We start from the raw sequence: 27,202 nt of genomic DNA, 5'->3' as shown, positions 1-27,202 counted from the left end.
TCATGTTTAACATAATTTATATTTATTTTCCTTTGAACAAAATGTTAATAAATGTATTTGTTTCACGTCCAAAAAAGGTCATGACTTGTGGGACGCATTTTTATAAATAATTTTCATCCAAGTCTTTTGTAGAAAAAAAAAGAAAGTAAAATAGCAAACTAAAGCATCTCTAGTATGACAATATGACAACTTTTATCATATTTTTTTCTCTATAATTAAACCTTTTCTCATTTCAAGCTTTGTCTTTTTCATATATATATTGATATATATCTATATATTTTTAAAGACCTCTTTATGTCATCCCTTTAAACATCCAACTTTGTCCTACTCATCAACTCACACCACTGCTTTAGACAACAGAAAAATGTGGCAAAAATCTCAAAAAACAGACAAAAACCAAGGAGCCGAACAGAAAACACAGAGAGTCCAACGGGTGGGGGAGGGGAGACCAGGAGAGGCAGAAAGGGGCGACTTTTAGGGGATCCCACATCCTCAGGACATATTTACAACAGAAAGGACTAGAGGAGGCGAAGAACAGCGGCTGGGGATATTTGAGGCGGGGGGTTCATCTGCATAGATCCACAGGACTCAGTCAGCTAATGATTAAGGGGGGGCAGAGCCAAACATGTGGGCAGAGAATGTCTTCTCCTATCTGGGAGGCCTTAAAAGAAGGGTCAAGGGTCGTCCAACTGGGCCAGATTCAACGGTTGTTATCTGATGCCGAAGAGGAGTCACTCATACAATGCTTCCACCGCTAAAAGTATTAGAACAGATCAGCCATTAGAAAACAACAACCATGTTGTTAACGCAATACTTTCTCAGTGATTCAGCTTTGGATAAATGTCTTGTTTTTGTCCTATCGCTAGTAAAAAAGGGGGGATAAAGATGATTGACTACAAGGCGGCATTTGAAAATAGGGAAAACAGCATAAAAGTGGATGGATCAGCCCTTTAAAAACTCCTCACACTTCTTGCACACTGACTCTTTGCTAGTCAGATAAAGAACGTAACTGATCAACTCGTCGGGTGATTTTCAGAGTAGGTAGTTTGACTGACTGACTTGTACGAACTCTGAGATCCTGAAAAGCCAAACTGACCACAGGAGAACTTGTCTAGAAGAAGAAGCTAACCCTGAAGTGTTTCGGTTTCACCACTTTCTCCCCCTTTGACGCCATCAGACGCCTCATTCGGCCAAAAATCACCCAAAGATCCGGGAGCCTCATTCGTCAAGTAAAATATTTGCGGCCAACTAGAGCGGCCAGAAACCTCCTGAGTTCCAGTACTCCACAAGAGGACTCGAATAAGATCCCACGCAGGTTTCACTGCCACTTATTTAGAGGCAAAAAGGTTGATTCCTCACCCCTGTGTATTTAACCCCCTGCACAATGTCAACTGCAACTTTTGGGAGATGCTACAATTTAAAAGGCAGTATCTTTAACCTGTAGGGGGTTGAACTGAATTGGTCTCTTGACTAAAACACCACACCAGGACACAAATACATGATGTTCTTTCTGGTTGCTAATTGGGCAGATTGTAAAGATAAACTCTGAAGTGAAGGGATCAAAGTCGATGTAGAGCCCCAGAAAGACTTTAGTGAATGTCCGGATGAATACATTTTTCTGGATATTAATAATCTAGCATGGTTACCTTAAGACAGGGAGGCCAGTTCACCAAACACCCCATTCAAATCAAAGCATCTGGTTCCCCCAAAAGTGGGCTGGCCATTCAGGGGTGAAGGACATAAGGTGAGGTTGAACCTACTTACCTACACAAAGAAGCATTGATCACCTAACTGACTGGATTGTCTGGATCAGCAGAAGTTCAGTTTAGCTTTTTTGCTTACATACCAAGGGCACAATGGTAACTTTTCTGTACTGGAGTAGGAATACAAATCTGTTCTATGAAAGCAGTTCTATGAACGACATTGAACCTTCCTTTAGTGCAGAAACCTCAGAAATGAACTACCTCAACTAGCTCTAAGAGTTTTCCACTCTATATTGTCTCTTTGTTGCTAGTTCTTGGTTTGCACCAGTTCTTTGTGTTTCCACCATCTCAAACTCTAGCAATAGTACAGATGAGGTGTTTATTTGGGCACTTTTTGTTTGGCCTGAACCCTTTTCCAAACTTTGGTCTAGACTAAATGAGTGAAGTCTGGTCTGCCTTAAAACATTGGTTGTGGTTTTGAAGTTGTAAACTTTCCATGGGAAGTGTACTGAATAAATTTGGAATCTTGTGTCATAAAGACTGTATCTTAATAGGGATTTGAATGATATATTTGAGCATAATGTTGACTAAAGCAACCAGATTTCATGCAAGCACACATATCTATTTTATTCCTCAATCGCATGCATATGGCACACTGTTGTCTGAGGCCACGCCTCCATTACATGCAGTTAACTTCCAAGCTCCTGAATTAGCAGGTTTTGCTAATATTATTGGGTAAACATATTACAGGAATGGTTTTCATATTTAACCCTTGTGTCCAGAAATGGGGTCCAACTGACCCCACACACGTATTTGCCACAGTCTTCTACGTTTGCCTCAGTCCTCGCACGCACAAGGGTTAACTGTTTTCTATAGCAAAAGAAAATATTTATATCTATGTTTGGATATTATGCGGTTTGTTTAATCCTCGCGCGGGAAAGAAAGCTTCATGCTCGAGGGTCGCACGTTTTTTTATTCTTTCTAATAACTTTCGCGTGGTTTCGGAACTGAAATAGCCCTGCCATTGCCTTCTATGGGAAGCCAAACGTGCCAAAACGTCATGCAAAAAACATGCCAGTTTATGAGTTGGGCCTCTTTTTACACAGTTTTAAAACCACTGGCCAAAATTAGGGTTTTGATTTTGGCAGTTTTCTTATGCATGACTTCCGGTCCTCCTACTGTGACATGTGCTTGTTGTTCCGGCGTCGAGCTGAGAAGCTTGCAGGGTTGTGTCCCGGTAAATCCCAGGAATATCCCATAATTCCCATGAAAAGTTTTCAAATTGTAATAATATCTATTCCAACTATTGTGGATCATCTAATCAAAGATAATCGGCCAGAATTTTGATTTTGATGCTGCAAACTGTTTTGAACTATTTTATTGAGGTGTTTTAATTGATACCTTGTAAGGTGAAAGCAGTAGGAAATTCTGGTGAAAATAAAGTGAAATTTTAAAAAACACAATTTTAGAGTTCACCATTTATCATAATAAATCTTTCACTTCGACTCAGTTGTCTTGTTGCACCTTAATCTACGTTTATTTATTGTGTTTATTCTTGTGTGTAAAGAGAGGCACTTTATTAGTTGAGGCATGAAGTAATTTCTTGCTAAATTAGAGCGCTTACTGGTGAGAATTAGAGCGGTTTAGGGTCGCAGGAAAACAGATGCAGACAATAAATGCCTTTTCTTAAGCTTGGAAGTTGAGAGCAAATGTTTACAACTCTGCCTCCTGCTGTTTATTTTGATATCACCCTCTGCTATGTTCTAATAAGTCCCAGCTGTCTGTTATTATAGTCAAATCTGGAGTTTGTTTATAACTTTTAATGACTAAAATGGGGATACTCGTGCATTTGTTTTGTAGGAATACTGAGATAAATAATAAAAGTTGTTTTCTGGTTGTGGAAACCCAAACTGGACCAGTTAAGAAGTGGGTTTTGCACCATCTCTGGTGAAGCAGTGGAACCGATTGGTGGGAAAAGCCTATTAATGGAGACAGGTTCATGGTTGATGAGTGAGGCTCCCTGTGTTCTGGCCTTTTCCAACTCCAGCGTTCTCCCACACAACCAATTTAACCAGAAAGACGAGCCACTGTGGTGTAAGGTGAACTAAACACTTTAGAACAAGCAGCGTCCTGTCAAAGACTAAAAAAAAAAAAAGTCAAAGAAAACGCCTCGGACAGTTGCAGTGTCACCAACTTTCCCACTTGACTCCCAACTTATCCAACTGCAGAACAAGTCAGAGGAGGAAGCGAGTCTCAGAGCACTTAAGGTCCTAAAATGCTTAGGCATGTGCCGTTGTAAGGGGTTCACAAAAGATCCAGTAGAAAAAAGAAAAAAAACATAAGCTCGACAACAGAACACAGGAGAACCACATTTCTGAGGGAAAGCATGACCCACAACTAAAGGATGAGCTGATGCCAACAGGCCCTTGAGCAAACAACATGAACGGCACACCAATGGAGATGAAGGATTGAAAGAAGAACAGCGCGGAAATGTCAAAATAATCTGACACCCAGGGGGAAAAAGTGCAGCAAAAATCTAAAGGTAACGATGAGCTGGAATGCACACGTCGTCAATGTCCGTTTCACCCATCCAGACACTGAAACCAGAGGAGAGGGAAGGTAGGAGGGGGAGGAAAACAGGGACGATATGCTAGAAAACATTTGGATGAGATAGAAACAATGAGCAGGTTTCTAGTGGCAAGAGGTCAGTTCTTCGTAGGGCGTGGTCCCCGAATATCTCGGTTGGGTCGATGTCCGCTCCCAGCCCAGAGATCTCCAGTTCAAGCCCTCCCGCGTTGTGTGATTGACGCTTCGTTTGGCAGCAGATCGCGGTGACATCTCTGGCACACCTCGCCAGATGCGTCCCTGGGAGCCATGACACTGTAAAAAGCCATAACCCCGCCCCCCCGACACCCCCCCCCACCCCCCCATCGAGGGGTTCACTCCTCGTTCGGAGCGGCCTCCTCCGGCGAGAAAATGGCGGCCACGTCCAGCAACGTAGAGTTATGCGAGGCTGAGATGATGATGACAGTCTGTAGGAGGACGAGGGCCAGCAGGCATATCTTCAGTCGCCCGCTGCACAGTCTCGGGCTGGCGGCGGAAGTGACCGAAGCCCCCTCGGGCTGGCAGGAAGAAGCAGTCCTTTTAAGTGTGCTGCCTGAAGGGCTGTCCATTTTGGAGTCCCATCGAACGTCGCAGCACTCCGCCTCGCCGTCTGATGGATGGTCTCCCAGGAGTCCTGGGAAAGAAACGACACGGGATGAAAATGTTGACAGATGACAGCTGTGTTTGGGCTGCAACGGGACTTTTAACAAGCAGACACAATCAACAACCTGCTAACAAGCTTTAAGTTAAGAAAGTGAAACCAGATGCTGTGTGTGGGTGCCAAAGCTTTTGGAGACGGCTGTATTTCTCAGTCCAGTGCATCACTGTGTGGCCTTGTTGCTTCTGAATTGCAATGAATAGTGCAAGTCATAAGTTTACATACACCCATGTATAGGAATGTTTCAGACTTAGTGAATTTTACAACAGAGAACCAGAAGCAAAGGCTGGAAATTCAATTTTCAAATTATCTGATCGGCAGCGTCTGAATTTTACATGCAGGCTCAAAAATAAACACACACCTCACTTAAATTTAACCCTGAGAAGTTGACCGCTCTTCCTGGCAGAAGAAAGAAACTTCATTCAAGTTTGACACAAATTGAAGCATAGATGTGTCTGGTTATAAAATACAGCAGGTAAAATTAGTATTTTTCAGAGTAAATATATTTGTAAATGCATTATTGACATGAAATTTGCAACAGGTGTTGATAATAAACCAAGTAATCCATAAATAGAAGTAACTACACTTTTTAACTCATTTTTTTCCTTTTCTTTTTATGTATGAATTGCTTCATAGTAAACATTTACAAATACATTTAGTATGAAAAATTGTGATGAGTTCGATCTGCTGTAAATCTATGGAACTGGATAATAAAAAAAAATCAAATTAGAGGACATTTATTCAAATATTTAAATATTTGAGCCAGTATGCATAATTTAGAGTAGAGAAAATTCACAACAGATTAAAAATTGTCCAAATTGTTGCTTTCTAAACATTATTCGAGACATTTTCACGCTGAAACGGCACTGAAAGTAAAAGAAAACGTTGCTTGTCTTCCCTCAGATAGGGAGTGATACCAGCTACAGGTGACATTTGCTCCTCCGTGGTTTAGTTACAACTGAATAAACTGTAGTAAATACAGAGAGACAAGCCAAATTCAATTTATCCATGCAATTTTCAAAATGTCCTTGGACGCTCGCGGCAGTTCTCGCTCCGGCCACTAGATGTCATCAGAAAACCTTCAGAAATGCGTCTTCCAGCAGGGACACCGTGGAGTCAATCAGTGCATGAATTCATTCTCCGAATCGTTTCATAAAATGACATTTACTAGAAAAAATCGAGCTTCAGGAAGTGAAGGCCAGGGTTCACACGTGCATATTAACCTGTGCAGATGAAGCTGGGGTTTCCGCCGTGGATCAGGTCGTCGTTGTCGGGCAGGATGAACGGGCAGCTCTGCTGGACCTCCAGACAGTACCGATGGCACGGTATCTTCCTCTGACAGGACTGCTTGATGTTGGGGAAGTACTGAGCACAGAGCCAGGGCTTATAGGCCATCTGAGGAGGAGGAGGAGGGAGAGAGAGGGAGGAAAATGACATAAATAGATGCAGGTTCATGATCCCCTGGAGGACTGGAGGAAGTTTTCTGCCTCTGCGTGTGTTAATATCACATCCAAACAGGAGCCAAATGACTTTTGTTTTTTCATAATAAGCAGTAATTACCTGCTTGTTTAAACCACTTACCATCTAATAGGAATGTTTTGACAAGCAAAATGGAAACCCAGCATTTAATGCAGTGAAAGCTGAGGAGATAATAGCCAGGCTAACCAGCTGCTTGCGATCTACTGCAGGCGTTCTGCTCGAGTCGGTGTGTGTCACCGCGGTTTAAAGCCAAAACGGGTTTTCTCCTTCCAGGAAGAGCTTCCTCTGGTTTAGCTTAAGCCAGGAAGTCACATTAGGTGGACAAATTTATCAGCAGGCAGACGTGATGAGACGTGATGCAGCCAAAACCGGGTCGGGAATCGTTCTTAGTTTTAGCTGTTAATATATTATGGTTATTCAGCAGAGGCACCCATCATAGGAGACTAAAGTGCTTAAAAAGTATTTACATCCTTAAGGATTTCTATTGTTTTTGTGTTTTTGTTTCACCTAAATGTTTCAGATCAGCAAGTAAAACTTTTATATCAGACAAATAAAACGTGAGAGTAACCAAAAAGATTGGAAGATTAACACCTGAACCCCAACTATAAAGTCTTAAAAAAAAATGCAAACTTTAAAAAAAAAAAAAAAACGACTTTAAAAAATAAGCAATGCTAAGCCTGGTGGCCCGCCAGGCTTAAGATACACTGGAGGAAACCCTGGTGATGAAATGCTTGATTAAAAATGCAGAGTTCAAAATTATCATGGAGGCCTCTCTCGCACTTAAATATGCAATAAAAGTAGCAAAAACTATTGACATGAAATGTCAATACTAAACTTTTCACAATATAAGCATTTTTTATTTATGTGATAGATCAACACAGGGTTGAGACTCAAACTGTTGCCTATTAGAAAAAAATACAAAGACTCTACAAGATTAAACAGTACTGTCAAGACAACTTTAAAAACCTGCGATTAATGTATTAAAGACTTTTTTTATTTACATTTTATGGCCTTAATTACACAAATTGAAAACTTTGAGGATGTGTGGACACAAGGGATTGAAGGAATATAACGTAAGAAAGGAATGGCAGAAGAAAGGCAAAAAGGACAAACAAGGAAGGAACCAATGCCACAAATGAGGAAAAGAACGAGGATGAAGAACAGCCTGTACTTCTATAGCGCTTTATCAAATCCAAATTCACCCATTCACGCACACATTCATGCAGTGGCAGCTACTACAGAGTAGCCAAAGCTGACCTGGGGAAGTCTGACATCCACTACTGGAAAGAAAGTTAGAAAAAAACTTTTCTCACTGAGTTTTCTGACATTTACCAAATAGAAATAATCTTGGCAATTCTAACTGGCTTAAAAAAAGAGAAGTTTCATCTGATTTAACTACAAACAATGAGAAAATAAATGCACATCTTTTAATTCGGACCCAAAAGTAAGTTAAAAACTTAAGAATTAAGCTCTCTTTACCGTATTTTAATGGGAACTTAGTTAAAGTTTGCTGTTTTAAGGTGGCAAAATGAGAAAAAGCAAGAAGCTTTACTGCTGTGAACGCCTCAGCGGAGAACATGTTGCCAACGTTGCTAATCATCGAAGCAGCACAGAGGAGCATCGGAGATGTGAATGGTGGGACGGTTTGCCGTCAGGTTCCTTGCGGTTTGGATGTTTGGTTGAATCACAGCGAGGTAAATCTTCCTCCCGTCCCCATGCGGGGACTCGGATCTGCTTCCTGTTTACGCCAGCAAACAAAGATAACAAACCCTGCGCAGACAATTATAATAATTAGAGTAATCTGATTATGGCGACGGTGATGAGAACGATAATGGAAGAGCAGTGTGCTTTGTGTAATCAAATATATTGCCGACATGCAGGACGTCGTGTTTACACTTCATGTGTGCTTTTATGGAGGAAATGTCTGGGCGCTTCAAAGCAAAACGAAAAAAAAAAAAAAGGTCAACTCTGCGTGCTTTTATTGCCTTGGTGAAAAAAACGTGTTCTGTCCATTCAGAGTATAGCATTTACACCTTTTGCTGTGTTAGAGGGGGGCTTTTGTGGATGATTCATGCAGCCAGATTAATTCCCATGATCCTCTGCGTTTGGCAGCTGTGTTCTTGTTGTAGAAGAGCTCAACAGCTGAACAGCGTGGGGGGGAAACCAGCTAAGAATCACTTATAAGATCAACCGGTCTGAGATGTTCAAGGTAAGGATTTTAATAGAAAGTGGGCGGGACTTCCTATTACCCCCCCTCCTCCTCAAAATTAAACAAATGCTGCTTAATTTAAGATGATGTTGCATAAATTCTCCCAGCGGTGAGACAATCCACCCAGGGATGCCGCAGCTTTCAAAAGAGAACCAAAACAATACGGCCGCTGCGAGACAGGAAATCTGGGTCCTCCTGAAGATGTATGCAGGCAGTTGCCAAGGTAACGGCTTTTTCTGCTTTTCATTAAAGCTCAATGGGTGCTGCCCCGCTCGCTGCCGGCTTTTGCTGTCTGTGTGCGCGCACATTTAAAAAATAAAAAAAGAAGAACTGCATCCAGGTCTGCAACTTGTGTGTGTGTGTGCGTGTGTGTGTGTGTGTGTGTGTGTGTGTGTGTGTGTGCTCGTGCACAGCGTGAAAAGGGAAGCGTACAAGAGCAAATTGAGTTAGTCAGGAAGCAGGCCTGGAGTCTGATTTGATCAGTCTAATGTGTGATCAGTGTGAATGGGAACCTGGCACTCAGAGTCTCTGTCGCCATGCAGCTTAGGCTGCTTCAAACAATGCACCGGAGCCCAGAGGCGCAGATGGAGCAGCGAGCTAAGCTGGTCAGCGCTCAGCTGATTCCAGCTGATTCCAGACCCAATAGGCCCATTACTGCCTTCAAAGCTTGAGTTTTGCAGAGAAATCAAACGAAACCAGAACTGGTGGTGTGGTTAAAGGGAATGTTAAGGTGTGGTATCTAACATTTCTCTACAGTGATTTCTATTGTATAAGAAGCACACAGTAGCTCCAAGTGATCTGCAGCCACTAGATATTCCTCTATAAACGCTACACTACGTACAGCTCCATTGGAAACTTGAAGGATTTTCCACCAAATATTGATTTGTGAACTGAGTTAAAACATTAGCATTGTTGTTTCAAAATTAAAATGAACTTATTTCAGGTCTGAAAGCACTGCATCATTTTCCTAATTTTGACCGTTTCTCGTTTTCTGCAAATAAATACAAAATTTTTGCTTGGGATTTCAGTGACATGTTGTCAGTAGTTGATAGAGTAAAAGAACAAGGTTCATTTTACTCAAACATATTTCTATAAAAAAAGTAAAATCAGAAAACTGATCATTTTAAGAGTCTGTCACAAAGCCTAATTTTGCTGGATGATAAATTGTCCCAGAAATGATAATATTGTTGTTTTGAGACCATTTTTAAGTGATATTGGCATAATAGTGCACGTTTGGTCTCTCAAAGATTAAACTTTAATTTAGTAAAAATCACTTAACACTGGGAAAGAAAGACATTTCAAATGCCCCAAAACAGGAAACAAAATAGAAAGAAAAACTACTTAGAACTGAAACCATAATAAAATGGATTATGAACTCTCTCTAAATAAAATTGCCTTTTGAAAAACATTTTAAGATGATTTAAATTTATTACACAAGTAAACGATTAATTGAGCATGTCTCTACCAGTGTTGCACATCTGGATAATTTCTGCCCATCCAGCTTTCTGTTATTCTGATAAACATTTAACCTCCACCGACTGACGGCTAGAAAAGGTTAAGAAGTTCAGCTATAATCATTTCCTCACCAACGTAAGCAGCAAACAGAACATTCTTATGCTCCACCTGCCTCCACGAGCTTTAATTATAGCAAAAACTTGCAAAAGAGGTGACAAAGTTAATAAAGTGCACGCATTTGTTATTATAATGGCGTATACCTCGCAAATCAAGCGCCGAGTGAGCCAAGCGGTTGGCTTGAGCTCCGACAGTTTGTAAAAACTTTAACTGAACCTGCTGTGAAGTGTCAACACTCCGTTTCGTTCCCAGCAGGACGGTCTCTCCGCACACACAAACACACACACACACACACACACACACACACTCGCTCACTCACGCGGCGGCTATAAAGTGGAATGACAAGAGACGGCGACGGCGGCGGCTATAAAAAGCATGTGAGTCAGCTGCAGAGTGAGATCCCAGTTAGAAGCTGAATGACACAGATCATTACCACTCGCACAAATCACAGCTCTGGTTGAGCAGGAAGCGGCTCTCGCACTACCTGGGCTATTTTCAGCCACGTTTCTTTGTGTGATGATGGGGCCCGTCGTTTTATTTATTTATCTTTTTCCACGGCTCCGTAAAGTACAGAGTGTGGCAGATTTCTGACGTGGAAAAGCCTCACAGCGGGGAAACAAAAGGGGTCGCCTCATCCACTGGATCAGGAATGTGCTGGTTGTTCCAGAATGTGTTGATAAAACCCCTTAATAAACTAATAAAACAGTAATAACTATCAGTTCCTTTGGGATTTTGTGACCAGAATCAATCAGAATCACTGATTTTGAGGGGCAAATTCAGAAAAACCTATAAGGAATTTTGAGATATGAACATTAAGGTAAGGTTGGCTAAAGTTAATGAGAAACCACCTTATTTGTTTAACTTTAAATACTGTTAGTCGATTGTTACCTTCTGGCTCAACAGAGAATGACATTTATAAATGTGACTTTTTGTTGCTCGGACGACAACTTGACATCAAGTAAGACTTCTACTACAGCAGTGTAGAAGAAGTGAGACATACTGCCACCTGCAGGTGGGAGTTAGCATCACTTAAACCCAATATTTTGGACCTTTTTTTTTTTTTGGCAGAAATTTTGCAAAAAACTCCAGAGAAAATGTGGGGATCTGTTGATTTGTGAGTGAATTTCCACAAAGGACTGGAGGAACTGGACGAAACTGCTTTGATTTGATCAAATAACATTTGAACACACAGCTATTATCTTGAGGGTTCTACTTATGTGTCCCTCTGGAGTCCAGAGGACCACATAAAGAGCTACGACGCACCAAATTTGGCCCCCGGGCCTTGAGTTTGGCACATACGGCCTAATGTGTTTTGCCACAACAATGCCCAGAAACGTGGGAGCATTTTCATGTGTTCACAACAAAAAAGAGACACAATTGACCCTGACAAAATGCTGTTGACGCAGGACTTTGATGCTCTTCCAGCTCGCTCCGAGAGTCCGCCTCAAGCCGCTGACGCAACCGCCAGATAATCCGGCAGGAAAGGCAAACAGTGTCTGCCTTCCCCCGTGCTGATGTCCGCACTCATTCCCATCCAATTCCCTGCTGATGTAACACACTGTATACAGGTGCTCTGGAAAATGACTCCGAGACAGAGCGGCCCCATCGAATTAAACGGTGTGCAATTTCAGAGCAACCCGTGTTGGCGGATTTGCTGCATCTTCGTCCGTCCATCTCCTCGGTTTAACAGGGTCAACGGGGGTTGATGTGGAGGAGCTGGAATGTGCTCCGGAAAGTCGAGAGACAGGAAAGTCTGTCGACGAGGCAACTATTAGTCACGCAGGTCATTAATCTGGCTTCATGGGAGAGTGGCAGGAGGAAGGTGAAGGAGGAAAACCAACACTGCACAGGCCCTTGAACACACCATTCCTGCAGTGAACATGAACATAAAAACCGGCCATAAATTATGAGAAGAGGAATGGATCTAAATACGGAGGAGAAAACCTGCCAAAAACTTGACGATGAGACAGAAAAACTGAACCAACTACAGCAAAGTCCAAAACAATTGTTAGATTTTAGGTTTAAAGCAATCCTTTAGCTTCACTGACATCATATTAGCTGCGTTTCTACTGCAAATGTGCGCAAAACTTTATCAATATTCCGCTAATGTTGAAAAAAAATAAAATACAAAATAATAATAATAATTTCGCAATTGCGGTGTTTGAATTAGATAAGAAACGCCGTTAAAATCACACGAGAATAAGTTTGTTCATTAAAAAAAAACCTACTGCTCCATCATCCACCAACTACTTCCTGTTGTTTTCTTTTTTGTGGTTTCCATCAGTGGCAACAGCTGGTTGTTAATAGTGTCACTCATGTGACGCGAAAAAATTTATTTCCATTGAGGTTTTTTTAAAAATTTGTGTGTTTTCATTCAGCAAACTTATTTTCAAAATGTCAAATTGCACAAAGGCAAGGAGGCCTTCCACTTCACCAAAGATAAACCATTAAAATTACATAAACGGTTTCATTGCTGCAATGCCAATAAATATCTTTCCATTAATAATTAAAGCGACAGGATGTTTATCTTTAACATATTTATTAAAACTGTCACCATGTCCTGACATGACAGGATAATATCCAACTGCTCTGCCTCTTCCCTGTGGTTCTACTGCCATCTGCAGAAAAGCAATATACCAAATTAGAAACAACCAATCAGAGGAGGGACTTAGAGCTGTCAATCACTCTTGTGTATAAGACAAGAAGCAGATGATTTAGCATCTTAAAAGCTCAAATATCTGCTCTACAATTTCAGTTTTATTATCTTTCGGAGATGCCCATTTCAGAAACATCATGGTGGAATAAAAAATTATATTTAAATTAATCCTATGAGGCATACGAACATATCTGGACTTTACTGTACAATCTTTCAGAATAAAGAGATGTTTTAAAATGACCCAGTCAGTAAACAGCATGATTAACCATCCATCAATTATATTGATAGGCTCTGAGAAAGCTTGACCTCAGAGAACACGGTGTTATTGGGGTCTGGAGACGTTTGACTTTCATATGAGAATACGGTAAGTTTGGGATAAGCGGCTCCATTTCCCTGAAGCATATTTCGCAGATGCATTCTGAGAAAACATGATCATGAATGTGCATGGGAGGATTTGCCGTCTACCTGCTTCTGCGTCACAATAAATTGGCTCAATTAAAAAAAAAAATAAATAAAAAATACGATAGGTCTGAATCAGTTTATGATAAATAAAACCAAACACATGCATTAGAAATCAGCTTATGACACCCAGGTTGAACCAGGCTCTGAAGCAGAGCCTCAACTCTGCAGGTTTAGAGGGTTGGCAGCTGGATTAGAGCTCAGGGAGAGCGCTGGAGAGGTCACAGTGGTTTCCCTACCGATAGCGACTCCAGCATGAACTCATCCACCAAACCGGCCAACCTGAGACGTTGCTCTGCGGTGAAGATGGACAGATAAATGTCTGGAAGTGAATCAGGCTCAACTCTGAGTTTTCTTCAGCAAGGTCTTTTGCTTTTCTGCTGAGGCTGAGATACATAAAAAGGAGGAAAACAGGTTTATCTCTGAGACATAAAGCCTATGATGATGACTGGACATTTCTATGGTGAACAACTGCATTCAAGGATTAATCAGCTCCATAGAGACAGAGATCTACAGTTGTCTTCCTGATTTTATTTCTCATGATGTCACGCAAGGAAACCATACATTTGAGGTGTTGTGACTCCATTTTGCTCAAATTTCTTGAAATAAAAAGTTTATGAAGACACAAGATTTTCAAATTGTGGACCAATTTGTTTAAAAGCCTAATATTACTACATATATATATCACGAGTTTAATAAAAATAAATTAAGGTTTCCACTCTCATTACTCTGGCATTTTAGAGTAAAGAAATAATTTTAGCAATCATAACTTTTGTAAATAAGATTACGTAAACCAGGCAGAAAATCAGAAAATATGTTTGAAAAAACTCAAATGCAGAGAAAACCAAGTATTTTTGGTCCAGTTTCTAGTGCAAATATCTTGGTTCCATCTTATTTCAAGTAAACTAACTTACAAGTAACTCGTTTTAAGTAACTCGAGCTCGTTTTAAGTAAATAATTCCTTAATATTGATGAAAAAGTACAAGTTAAAAGTGAAATAATGAAATATAAGTTAAAATGTCTTGTTCCACTAAAATGTCAGCTTCTATTTCTTGCTGAAAAGTTATTTGTAAGTTAGTTTTGTCTATTTAAAGTGAAATAAGATATTTACACTACAAATTAGACCAAAAATACTTTGTAATATTTTGTGTTTTTCAGTCTACAAACCAAAAGGAATAATCTAAGAGAAATAAATTTATAAGTAAACAAAATATACAGTTAAATGTATATTTTTTTACTAATATTCTATGACAAAAATAAGTTGTTTGTAAAAACTTTTGAAATTGATGCAGAGCTCCTTTTCCACTTCATATGAGAATAATCCTAGTCCCTGATGGTGCAAAAAATGTATAGAACGATTATGTTAAAAAATTAAAGACTTCCGTAATAAAAATGATGAAGCTCTAAGATGCTGGCTCAGTGGAAGGAAATAAGATTCATTCATAATTCATATCAGGTATCATTGAGCATGTAATGATGTGGATTGGAAAACTTTTATCCAGAGTTCTCCCTCTGGGGATCATAAATGTTTGGACCCCTTTTCTTTAAAACTGTTGGGACCCAGCCATGAAGAAACACGATTAATCCCAGAATGAAGTACTTATACAATCCTTTAACCAACGTATACAACTTTACAGCAGATTGCTCAATGTACCATGACAGGTGGGTATTAAAACATTTGGTTTGCACTGTGTATTGCAGGATTTATAAATTGCTTGAGTGCAAACAGGCCATGTCATCAGCAGGCTTGTGGTGTAAACATTTGTTTTATAAGGTTAATGAAAAGTAAAGTCATTTTATGTGAGCTCAGTATGTTTTATCCGAGTTTTTCCTTTCCTCTTTTCACATTAAACTACATAGAATTGTCCATAAAATGTGCTAAACGACATTTGTTATCGTAGCAGCTAATGCTAAGCTAAGATGACTCTTATTGATTTGGCTGAAGAGCTTCATGTCGCTGCTGTAGCACACAAATGACGCTCCCAAACAATTTATATTATATTTATGCTGTGTTACTGTGTGATGTAAGCTAATCTTTGTTAGCTAAAGGCTATTTTGGTTCATTTTCAGATTCCCAGTTTGGTTTCTCAATGCAGTTTATATTGAAATGTGACATAATTTCACCATTTTTAATGGTTGTTTTTATTCTTCAACCTGCTTTACTTTCAGCAGGTTAGGTTCATTATTCTTTCATTTCCTAGTTTAGTTGAGTTACTATTTTAACTGAAATAATTAATGTTTTTGCTAATAAACTCATCTTATCTGATATTATTCCACAGGTATATTCAAATGCAGTGCGAATATGTTAGTACTGAACTTAAATCCTTCATCTATTTCATAACTAAGCCTTATCAGACTGAAAACTATTTCCTGATAGTCATCTGGTTCCCAAATTGTTAAACCAAACCAACTGTTGCGCAACACAATCAATCATTTAACTTCTGGACAAACTACTTCCTTTAAAAATCTGGTAGACAAAATATTTGCAGTTGAGCACGAAAGCTGATGCAACCAAATGGGAAATGAGAAGAAGCTTCAAATTGCTGCAACTGCTATTCTAATCTGAACGCCACTGAAGAGTTGGGAGAAGGGTCTCGACAGGCTGTACAGCAGCTCTCAGCTCAGGTGGCCACTTTGCGGATCCGACCAGGAGAGGTTCTGAAGAGGAGGTCGAGCAGGAGGATCGTAAGGACCGTTGGTGGCTCTGTTAATGGGGTGACATTCAATCCATACTTGCTAAATGGAAGATAACTCTCAGCCAGATCGTTACGTGTTTCGTCTGCAACGTTATGGCTCAGGAAGTTGCTAATGCTCTGCGTCAGTTTCCTGTTTTCAGCAGTAAAGTTGTTACTGTTGCATTTTTAACCAATGATATCGAGACTTATCAGCAGATACTCTGTCTAAAAAGCTGCCTCAGAACACAATAGTTGGCCAAGCAAATGTACCATATGGAAAACAATACAGAGCTACAATGGTAACTGTGTTGTTTGGTAGCTTGAGACCCAAACACAAGATTCATGTTCAAATCAATAACATGAGCAATAAAGATTAAACACTAGGATTTCAAAAACTTAAGAACAGAGCTAAGAAACTATTGTATTGTTGCTATTTATTAGTTTTTACATGCAGGACGGCCATGTTGGATCTTTAGGTCACATTTGAATAAAGAACCTTTGCAACCTTTCTGAGCCTTTTTTATTTCTTCTGGAAATAGCCAATCTAGAAGACTTTTCTTGGCTTTGTTACAAGAAATAGCTTGGCTTTGTGAATAATTTATTCATACCCCCGGTAGATTTTGGATCAATTAATCTTTTTAATTCGTTCATTTGAACTGAAACTAATATTAACATTTTGAGAGAATCTGGTGATTGTAAGGAGGCCTTTCAGCCACAAAGACTTGGAGCTCAACTCCACAGACAGATCATCAAAATACCAATAAAAATCTGCAAAACGGTTGTCAACAATTATAAAAAGACTCTGACGGAACACCAATACATCAAATCCTTTGATTATTGAGCAGCATTGGTATATAAATTATCTCTAATATCCCATTTGTCAATAGAATGTCAAAAAACATTTTTTTTTTATTGCAAATATGTTTCCACAACTCTCCCCCTGCCTCACCTGATGCTCCACACTGCTGGTCAGCTAGCTGAAAGGAAGCTACTAAACAATTCCCTCATTAAAAGAAGCCAAAACACAAACTACACAGGTGCCACCTGTCACTCTTCTTAAGTTTTTAACACTAGGCTAGCTGCACAAGCTAGTTACTTCCTAATCTAAGCTTCTTTTAGATTAGCAGAATAGTTACTCTGTTTGTGGTTAGTTGAAAAGTAGTACTAAATTTCCAAATTTGGAGAATTTGTTGCTTTTCCTTCCAATTATACACTACATTTTGATTACACTTAATAACTGAGATTTTAAAGAGATACATAAAGTCCAAAAAAAGTAATATTCTGTGGCTGGCAATTCCTCTAACAAGACAACATCAGCCTCAGTCATTGTAATGGAGCTTAGCATACAATCTGAATATACATACACCAGGCCTGGATAGAAACAGGTCTATATGGTCAAATTAATAGGAAATACAGGTCATAATCACGCAAGAGTAACCAACAAACCCCCGACGCTCTACAAACATCCCCACCCTGCGTCTAATACACGTTTTATTAGCCAAACTCTGCTGTGTAATGAAATAACATTAACACAAAGCAACGGGGCTGCGCTTTCAGCCTCATATCTGCCCCAGCAAAAACAATCCACTTAAATATGTACGCAGACAATAGCACCGTCACACTAATTGATGTCACGCACTAAATGAATGAAGGCATTAGTCTGATCCTTTTCATGGGAAAAGAACATCCTGCTTGAAACATCTTCATTTTCTCACAGTTTATGAAGGCAAGCTAATGAATGTTTTGACTATAATTAAATTCTGCATGTTCCATTATTGCCTGAACAGGAGAACAGCTTGGCAGCTAAATGCGAGCCATCTCCGGGGAGGATTTTTGAAAGAATTAGTCACTAAGACACATCTGTCCGTGTTTTCTTCAGGACAACATACAGTAATTCAAAGAAAGCAAAGGTACATGATGGGGATCTACAATTATTTATTTAATATTCGGTTATGAAAAAGTGTCTTCTTTAAACGGGTTATCTACCCAGTCAGGACCGTTCGTTTTTAATCAAATTTAAATGTTGCCAGCAGATCTGAATCGAGCGCCAAGCCCTGATTGGTCGACAGAGGAAATTACATCACTTGATGCAGCTTAGCCACTCCCTCTTTGAAACATCCAGAAAAGACAGACATAAATTTAACACACATACTATCTCTGCAAAAATAATTTCCTGATGCAGCTAATATGATGATTTTTCACCAGAGAAAAACTGGACTACATGTGAATAACTACAGTGATATTTTCAATAAAAAAACTGAAATATATTAGCAAAAAGTTTACATCTGAATAACAGTATTGTTCCCATTTTGACAAAAACATAATTTTATCAGTTACAATGAAAAACTTCTATGTATTTATTAGATTGATGTGATAAATCAACTCTAAGTAGCGTAGATTTGTAAAGTTGTAAAAAAAAAACAATACGTCATTTTTTAACCAAAAAAATCTGAAAAGTGTGAAGTGTGTGTTTGGTAACTTGACTGATGTGCTTAAATGAAATCCAGGTCAACCAACTGCTTAAAAAAAGTCACATAATTAGTGAACAAAATGAAGAAGACAAAGCCAACAGATGAAGCAATGAAACACGGTAGTGGCAGGATCATGCTGTGGTGATGTTTGGAATGTGAAGGAGTTTAGTTTAGATGAGAAAATGGATGGAGGTAAACACAGGGCAGGCTCGGAAGAAACCCCAATGTTTCGGTTAGCACATTAGCGTTTTTGCTAACTTTAAAAACATATTTACATTTTTCCAGATAAATTCTAAAGCGTTAATTTATTTGGTGAATTTGTAAACTTTCAGCTGAATAAAGTTTGACATCTGTGTTGAAGGATTATTTATGAAATAGTTGCACGTTTATGCTCCTACTCTTATTTTCGTTTACACAGAAATTGCATTTCTTCCACTCATATTTACTTTGTACCCAGAATGCATTGCTGTAGAATTACTTCAGCATTAGCTTCCATTAAATACCATGTTGCTATATCAATGTAGCGTTAGCAAAACTAATGTTTATCATTAGTGCTTTAGGGATGAGGCAGCTAACTTTTTAGGTAGCAGAGCTCACAACTGCCTACATCCATAAATACAGTCAAAGCTACATTAAAAGAATATCTAGCAGAAAATGCTACTCACAATATAACGGCAATGCTAATGCAGAGTCCAGATGCTGATGCAAATCCGGCTCAGTGCTACATAAGAGGCTACTGAATCCATTTGAATGTCTGCAGCAACTTCATGGCAAAACAAACACAGCTAGCTAGCTGGAGCTTAAATAAAAATGGTGCATTAGACTTATTTAACTTACAGAAAACTGATTTTCCTTGGTGGTAGACAAAGTGTTTTCTAATGCTAACATTATGGGAGATGTTGCTAAAAATCTTTTAACTAATCTAAATTGTGCTGTAGGAAATTTAGTTTAAACTTAAGCAGAACCAATCATGTTCCTATCAACAGCGATTACCGCTAGCCTTCATTGACAACATTATCAAATAGACGACTCATCTGTAACTAAAACGCCACACAGGTGAAAGGAGTCAGATCGACAAGCATCTACATTAACCTTTGTATGTATATTTTGTTTTGCTTCAGGTGGATCTGAACCGCTCCCCGGTGGACAGCAGCAGCTCACAGCTGTGAAGCTTTCCGCTGTCTCCTCTCTCCCATCCTCATTAGCATTCAGCTCAGGGCTCGGCCCATTCATAAATGTGGCTGTCCCGGAGTGGGACAGGCATTGCGCGGGGACAAATCCCCCTCCAAGGTCAGCATCCACAACCGCCGCAGGAAGCCACAATGGCGGAAAACCCACGTGAGCGCACCGCTGTGGGTTCTCGTAAACACCCAGGCAGGCAGGGAGTGCACTGAGCTGCAACAGTCTGTCAGTCACCGACGCACTGAAGGCTTAGCAGGCTCGGTTTCAAAGGGACGACGTTAAAGTTTGTGGTTGCACCAAGACAAAAATTACAAAAGTGTGAATCCTTCAGTAAGCCACATAAATGATACATTTGTGTGTAACTTCTTCGCCTGCGTCTTGTCAAGTGGGAGGTACCGTGGGGTGAGTGAGAGCAAATCAAAGCAGCAACAGCAGCTCCTGTATGCAATACCCTTCCTTTCTCACAGTCGGTTTGATGTGTACAGGCAAAAATCGGTGCAACACAAAGCAAACGTCAACCGGCCAGATCCAGAATCAAAGCCAGCACAACTGAGGCAACGCAGAGCAACTCCTGAACCATCACCGAACGAGAAGATTTCAGAGATACCCCAACAGTTTGGCAGCAGATCATTTTATAAACACAGTCCCTAAAGATTTACAAAGGTAATCATCGGTTTCCAACCAAACCGCATTTGTATTCCTCTGAGGTTTCTGATGAATGTAAATGAAATACTTGCTCTCCTTTTAGCAAAACTAGGTGTCTCTCTGGCTGCTTAATGCTCCATTATGTCCCCCAGCTTGTAAATGTTTAATGCTGGCCAACTGAGGCCAGACACTGGTGAAAGCATTCAGGGCTCAATACCACAACAACACAGAGCCAGGCCAAACATATCAGACATTAAAGATGTGAAAACACTCAAAGTAGAAATAATGTACCTGGATATGACAGCAGGAGGTTGGTAATCGGGGGTAATAACTAATTATATTACTGAATATTACTGTTTATTGGTAATATTCTACCCAGAGTGGGACATTAGTGATATAAAACTCCATAAAGAATAAGATTAGCTATAAAACAGCATAAAAACCTGTGTTAATTACCTCCTGATATTCACTGTTCAACAAGCACTGATGTGAAAAATAGTAATATTCACATTTGGAATGTATATTTACTATTAAGGCAACTTTTAAAGCCACTTGGTTCCTCCGGAGTTTGTAGGAATTAATTTTTTTCATGATGCTACCGTCGCTGTATCACCATGGGGACAGGAGGTTAAGGGTCACGCAAGATACTAAAAAGACTAAAATTGCAGTTTCTGGTTGTAACAAAACCCATAAAATCTCAAGACCGTGGAAGAGATTAGCAAAAATCCGTAAACAGGTCATGTGGTACAGTCAGACAGGCTCGGATAGAGACATCGCCGCTCAGCCACTCGCCCTATTTGGGTCGCAGGAGCTGCCTACTATCAAATAAAGGACGAGAAAACACAGAGTGCTCAGTGTGAATCAATAGAGATCAACTTCCTGGTATCGCCACTGCCCATCCCTCAGTAAAGAGCTGAGATCAATGCCGATGTGTGTGGTTGACAAGGATCTAGAGCCGTAGGACGCCGCGGCTTATGTCCTCCTTCTCACTTAAGCGCATCGCTGGCTAAGATCAGTGTTTCAGTTTGATATCAAGAGCGTGCGGAGCAAGGGATTGGAGTACTGATGCAGTGAAAGCGGGGTCAGAAGTAGCAGGAACATGCAGGGGAGGGGAAAAAAAAAAAAAGGTTTCAGGAGAAGCAGGCAGATAAAAGCCGCTGAGTTCCTCCGACTCTGTGACTACTTAGTCATGCAGGTGCCTTTGAAATCCACAAATGAGTAAAATTACCAGGGAGGATCCGGGGTGCAGACAGCTGCACTGCCAGTTCATTATTCTTGTCAAATAATTATGAGTTAGGAAAAAGTGCGGATATTTTGGTCTCGTGCAGAGATAATGTTGGGCGGGCGCCGAGACATTTTCCTCCTGGAGAGATCCGAAATGAAGACATGGGCTTTCAGGGCAGCTGGGGGGTCTTTCCCGGGGACAAGTAGGTTTTATTTGATTAAAAAGGTGACTTTTTTGCATCATTTCAGATCATTATTATTACAGTAATTACAACAAACAAGGCAGACTGTTGAGTGATCTGCAATTTTCCCATCCTACGTAGACATTTTGACAGAAACTGCGCCTGGCTACTCTGTGGGGGTAGCCAAGAGACAGCTGGAGGATTTTCTGTAGCCGCAGACAGTTATACAACTTCCTGAGGTCTGTTTTCTACAAAAAATATAAAATTACTTCATGTTTTTCAATATAAACTACCTGGACAACAGCAAAATAAGTCAAAATGCAAAATATAAGCAGCCCCTGCCTTTAAAGTGTACTTTATATTTTGGCTAAAAACTAAATATTAATTGGGTATTTATAGTGACATCTAGTGGCTTAAATTAAAATTTGCAACCAAATAAAGTTTTTCCACACACAATTTTTCCATATGGCTTCATTTATTTAATTAAACAAACAAGATGTGTAATTTGAAGTGGTGGGTAAACTTTCACTAATGCGCCAACAGCGTTTTTGCTAACTTTGAAAACATTTAGCACACTTAGCTTAATTTTTGCAGATAAATTACTTAACTGTTCTGTAAGCTTTCAGCTGAATAAAGTTTGACATCTGTGCTTTAGTAGTTAAACGTCATGCTCTTATTTTGAAGAGGGTATCTCTATTTCCTCTCCTAATTTTCTCTCTTTTTCCACAATAACTTATTTCAAAACAAAGAAACATGGGCAATAAAGAACATAAATATACATAAACATAATACAATATCTAAGGGCATTACAGAACAAAATTAAATTAGTGCTCATAGTGATGTAATTTGAACTGCAGTTAATGCATTAGCACTAGCTTATGCTAAATAGCATGTTGGTGCAGCGCTTTAGCGTTAGCAAAATGAATGTTTATGATTACGTGTGGTAAGTGTTCAATCATTTTACAATGTAACAAAGACTAGATCATATTTTATTATGTCTTTATGTTCAATCTTGTAGAAATTAAAATGTGTTAGCTTCACATTCATTATGACTTTAAGGAAATTTTTTCCCATTCAAACACAAACCCAACTTCAGTTTATAAAGGTTCCATACAAACTAAAAAGACAACTAGAAATTTACTTCAGTTAGCTGGAGAAACTAAATATTTTCAACAAACTTTTTCATATTTTCTGTGGAAATAATTCATGTTTCATGATCCGACTACATGATTCGGTTCTAAAGATTATTATCTTTATTCAGAAGATAATATGGAGATTAATCGAGGATAAACGTGAACTAAACTTACATCGACAACTTTAAAAGTCATTTTAATTTTTAACAGACACCAAAAACCGTATTCTTCATAATTTAAAAACAACCAAACAAAATACTTCAACAAGTATTGATTTACAATCAATGTTAAAGCAAAACTTGACCCTGAATAGTTTGAATGGAGTTTATTTTAAATGATAAAGTGACTTTTATTTAGAAGTACCTTAATAAAACATATTTATTACAAATGTAGGGCATACTTTTCAGATTTTTTCTGGTAAAAATCTGACTTTATGACCGTAAAAGTGCAAAAGTTCATGGTGTAAGAGTACTTTAATCAGAATTTAATGTCTGAAATATTACATCCGTTTTATCTGTTTGGGAAATCGCAAAAATAATGTTTCTTTTTCAAAAAGCCTCAATGGTGGCCGGCTTTGTTAACGTCAGAAGCTTCATTGTTTTCTGACGCTGTGAGTCGTTACCTACTTCTGCTTTTTCCAATGTTCTGTCAGCATGAATGAGTGAATGAGTGAATGGGGGGCTTCCAGAGAGTCAGATGATGGAGGATCCCATTGCGAGGAGCCGCAAACGCCGGCCGTGTTCGCCGTGTGATGCTTCACCTGAGGCTAGAGGAATCAAAGCACCACCTGCGGACTGCCGGAGATGCTCCCGTTTAACGAAACGACTCAAAAATGTCAGGGATCGTCTCCCTGGCAAACGCTTCCTGTGAGCGAGACAATACGGCGCGGATCCGTTTCTTTAATGTTCTCACACTTTGCAGCTCGGCAGGTGGGGGGTCGGAGGGTCGAGGGGGTTCTGATCTCACAGGGAAAACGCACGAATCCGTCAACTTAAACCGCTCACCCTCTCCAAGGCAGGTAGCCATTAACTCCACCAGAGCGCCACATTATCGTTTGAGTCATGCTGCTCTTTCTGTAACACATAAAAGGCCCGAAGAAAACCTATAATCAACAAAGGTGAAGGATAATGGTCACTGTTAAGGAAATTAGCAGCATGACTAAATGATTGTTTTCCCTACAAATGCCAAGGGGGTGAGCGCCTTGAGAACGGATCCGAGGCCGTTGGAGGATGAAAACATGAAATCAAGTTCAGGAAAACAGAGATTATGATGGAAAGAAGAAACTCATCCTCTAAAAACAAACATGTAAATAGAGTTGGATCAGTGTTATGATGGTCTAGTCAAAGTCCAGATGAATTGCAAGGGGGTATCTGTGCCAAGACTTAAAAACTGATTCTTTCCATCCAATCTGCATGTGTCATTTCCTTTCCACTTTACAATTATCCACTACTTTGCGTTGGTCTAATTCATAAAATCCCAATTAAATAAATGAAATATTAGAGTTACAATATGCTAAAATGTCTTATTTTAATGGATAGGAATACTTTTTGCAACGCATTATATCCTAAAGATGCGAAAAACTAAACAGTATAAAAATAAAGGCAGATAATCTGGTAGTTTTTTGGGGGTTTCTTTAGTTTTTCCGCCAATGCAATGTGAGTCTGTTACTAGTTGGGTGAATGGAGGCCATCTGGGATTGGCCAGGGCTTCTGTGAATGGAGCCGGTGTAGCGCCATTCAGCAGAAGAAGGAGAAGAAGGAGAAGAAGAAGAAGAAGAAGAAGAAGAAGAAAAAGAAGAAGAAGAAGAAGAAAAAGAAGAAGAAACAGCTCGGCGCTGTCCGCGGTGCTGAACTGAGCTGCAGGCAAATCAAACAAACCCAGAAGAGACGAGCGGCCTGCTGATGTGCAAACACACATAAAAAAAAGGGACTTCCGGCACATTAGGCAGGGAAACCACCTCTTGACTTTAATGAAACTGCACTCGATGTGGAGTAGGGCGGCCACGGTGAACACCTGTCGGACTGCGACAACACACACACACACACACACACACACACACACACACACACACACACACACACACAGGGCTCAGAGGATGTTTGCAGAAGCTATCAGCCTTATTGTATAGGTTGAGGCCGATTGCAGATTATGCGCTAAAAATAAAATAAAAAATAAGGGATTCACTAGCGGGGCCTCCATCTGCACTAAATACAATGAGGAGATGAATGAGACCGGGAGTCTCCTTGGATCTGACACCCGTCTCCATGGCGACAGGAGCAGGAGGACCAAAACTGGCATCTATCCGGGCCCAAATCAACAGATGGCCACCACATCACCCCCTCCTCCTCCATCCCCTCCCCTCCACCTACCTTGCACTGCTCCATGCATGTCCTCACCGAATAAGCCCCCGGCTCGTATTTCTCCGTCAGGAGCTCAAAGTCCTCGTATTTCTCCTGGGCGTGCTGGTCGTAGCGCTGGTACGCCTGGACGCACTCGCCGCATCGCGTCGCGTCGCCGTCCTCCAGCGCCCGGACGCTGCAGTTCAGGTTGTCCGGGCTCGCCGAGCCGTCAAACAGGTCCAGCAGGGAGTAGGAGTTACAAAAGGACAGGTACAAGTCGCTCATGTTAGCGACCCGCGGGCCCTGCTTGTCGGAGAGGCCGCGGCACAGGTCGTCCGCATCCGCGAAGGCGAAGCAGTTGCCGGACGAACTGTCCCGGTGGCGAGTTTCGAGGCGACACAGATGTTTGGTGGAGTTTCCTAGAAAAATAGCGTGGGGGTTCTCTGTGAGGTTGATGTGCACCGAGTGGGTGTGGGGGGAGCGGAGGTGGGAGGACGCGAACTTGTCCGGGGTTCGGGCCAGCCTGGCCTCGGCGCAGAACCACAGGCGATCAGAGAGGAGGACGGTGAGGAACAGGAGAGATGCCAAGGACAGTCGCCATCTCTGCGCCCTCTCAGAGTCGGTGAATGGCTTTTGGTGGTCGCGAGGGGGCTCGAGCCAGATTTGGAAGCCGTCGTCGTCTTCTTGCTGCCAACACGTCCCAGCACCCCTGGTCATATTTTGGGAACCGGCCGACTCCACCGTGGGGGCTCCTCTGCCGCAACAGTCATGGACGTCGGGAGCCGATCGCGTTTTCCTCCCCTTAAGAGTCGGCTAGTGGGTTGTCCCGGCTTTCCGTCGCGCTCAGCGGAAATTCCCATCCAAAGGAGCGTGGGCCGGGTGGGAAATCAGACTCCTGCGACCGCGGGCCGCATCCTCCATGGCTGTCCTCCCGTCCGCCCCGAGCTGCCGCGCGGCGCCGCTCCGCTCCTCTGCGTAGCCGCGACTCCGCTTTTAGAAACACTCACTGACGCGCTTACGTTTTCCCCGGCCTCGGTCGTGCGCGGACAAGGGCGCTATCGTCTTCCAACATGGCGAAGGACTGTTGCCTTTTTGTGTCAGCGCGATGGGGCCTAGCTACAGCCTGCTACAGACGTCTTTTTTTCTTTTTCAAGCCCTCGCCGTCTTCATCAAGTTGCCGCCATGTCCGCCAAGAGACGGTGTGTGTTTGCAGCATCCTGCGTCAACTCGGCCACGACACGTAGCCTTACTTCCGGTTGTAAATTTCACAATAAGATTTCGCAAGTTGCTGTTTATTTTATTTTCTGTTTTGGGGCTACATTTGGGGTCATTTTATTTTATCGTATATTGTATATATTCTTGTCTCGACTCTTGATAGTTATTATGTTCCTTGAGCAAAAAATATAAACATTCATTTATTTTTCTTTTTTATTATTGACTTTGGCCCTACCATATTTAATAAACATTAATGTAGGGTTAATAACTTTTTATATTTTTTAATAAAACAAGACCAGACCTCAATCCAAAATTTTGTTGATTATGATTTATTTGTAAAAGCAGCAAGAAAGTAAAACATGGTAGTGAATACTTTTTATAGGCACTATGGCATTTCCAAAGCAAGATGCTGCCACCATGTTTCAAATTATATCTTTTAAATGCACACATACATAAAAATCTAAACTGTGCTTCTTCTTTAAAAGAAAAAATACTTTCCCAAGTTTCCTTATATTTTGATAGTCTTCTTCAGGAAGTACTAGTTACAGTGAATTGGCAAACAAAATGACAAACAATCAAGAATCCTACTGCTATGACAAACATAGATGATGTGCATAAAACTCAGCTTAAAATTATTTGACTATAGCTATGAAAGTTAAAAGAAAAAACCCCCCAAAGCCATTTGTCCCTGCTCTTTAAAGAGTTAGTGTATTATTTAAAAGTAAAAGTTTTTAAAGAGTAAAACGGATTTTAATTAACTAAGATTAGCTGATAATTAATTACTAAATCTTAAAAA

The 27,202-nt window shown here is 40.5% G+C and overlaps 1 protein-coding gene across 1 annotated transcript; it reads right to left on the bottom strand.

Annotated features, from left to right (window-relative positions):
- On the bottom strand, positions 1 to 26,580 carry nalf1a (NALCN channel auxiliary factor 1a). Its single transcript, XM_015015625.1, has 3 exons — positions 25,222 to 26,580; positions 6,189 to 6,360; positions 1 to 4,941 (listed from the first exon to the last, which is right to left on the bottom strand). Exons 1-3 carry the CDS (start codon positions 25,906 to 25,908, stop codon positions 4,643 to 4,645), a joined length of 1,158 nt encoding a protein of 385 aa, XP_014871111.1. The 5' UTR covers positions 25,909 to 26,580; the 3' UTR covers positions 1 to 4,642.
- Between the last annotated feature and the right edge of the window lie 622 nt (positions 26,581 to 27,202).

The sequence above is a fragment of the Poecilia latipinna genome, unplaced genomic scaffold (assembly GCF_001443285.1).
Source record: "Poecilia latipinna isolate Pla-1442-1.1 unplaced genomic scaffold, P_latipinna-1.0 Scaffold1936, whole genome shotgun sequence".
In the NCBI taxonomy this organism is placed as follows: Eukaryota; Metazoa; Chordata; class Actinopteri; order Cyprinodontiformes; family Poeciliidae; genus Poecilia; species Poecilia latipinna.
Note: the sequence above shows the minus strand (reverse complement) of the source record. Positions and strands in the feature narration are given on the sequence as shown.

Excerpts from the sequence above, each read along its gene's own strand:
- nalf1a (XM_015015625.1), bottom strand. The coding sequence starts at position 25,908 with ATGACCAGGGGTGCTGGGACGTGTTGGCAGCAAGAAGACGACGACGGC. Across the intron at positions 6,361-25,221 it reads CATGCATGGAGCAGTGCAAG|ATGGCCTATAAGCCCTGGCT; the intron begins GTAGGTGGAGGG and ends CCTCCTCCTCAG. Across the intron at positions 4,942-6,188 it reads CCCCAGCTTCATCTGCACAG|GACTCCTGGGAGACCATCCA; the intron begins GTTAATATGCAC and ends TTTCTTTCCCAG.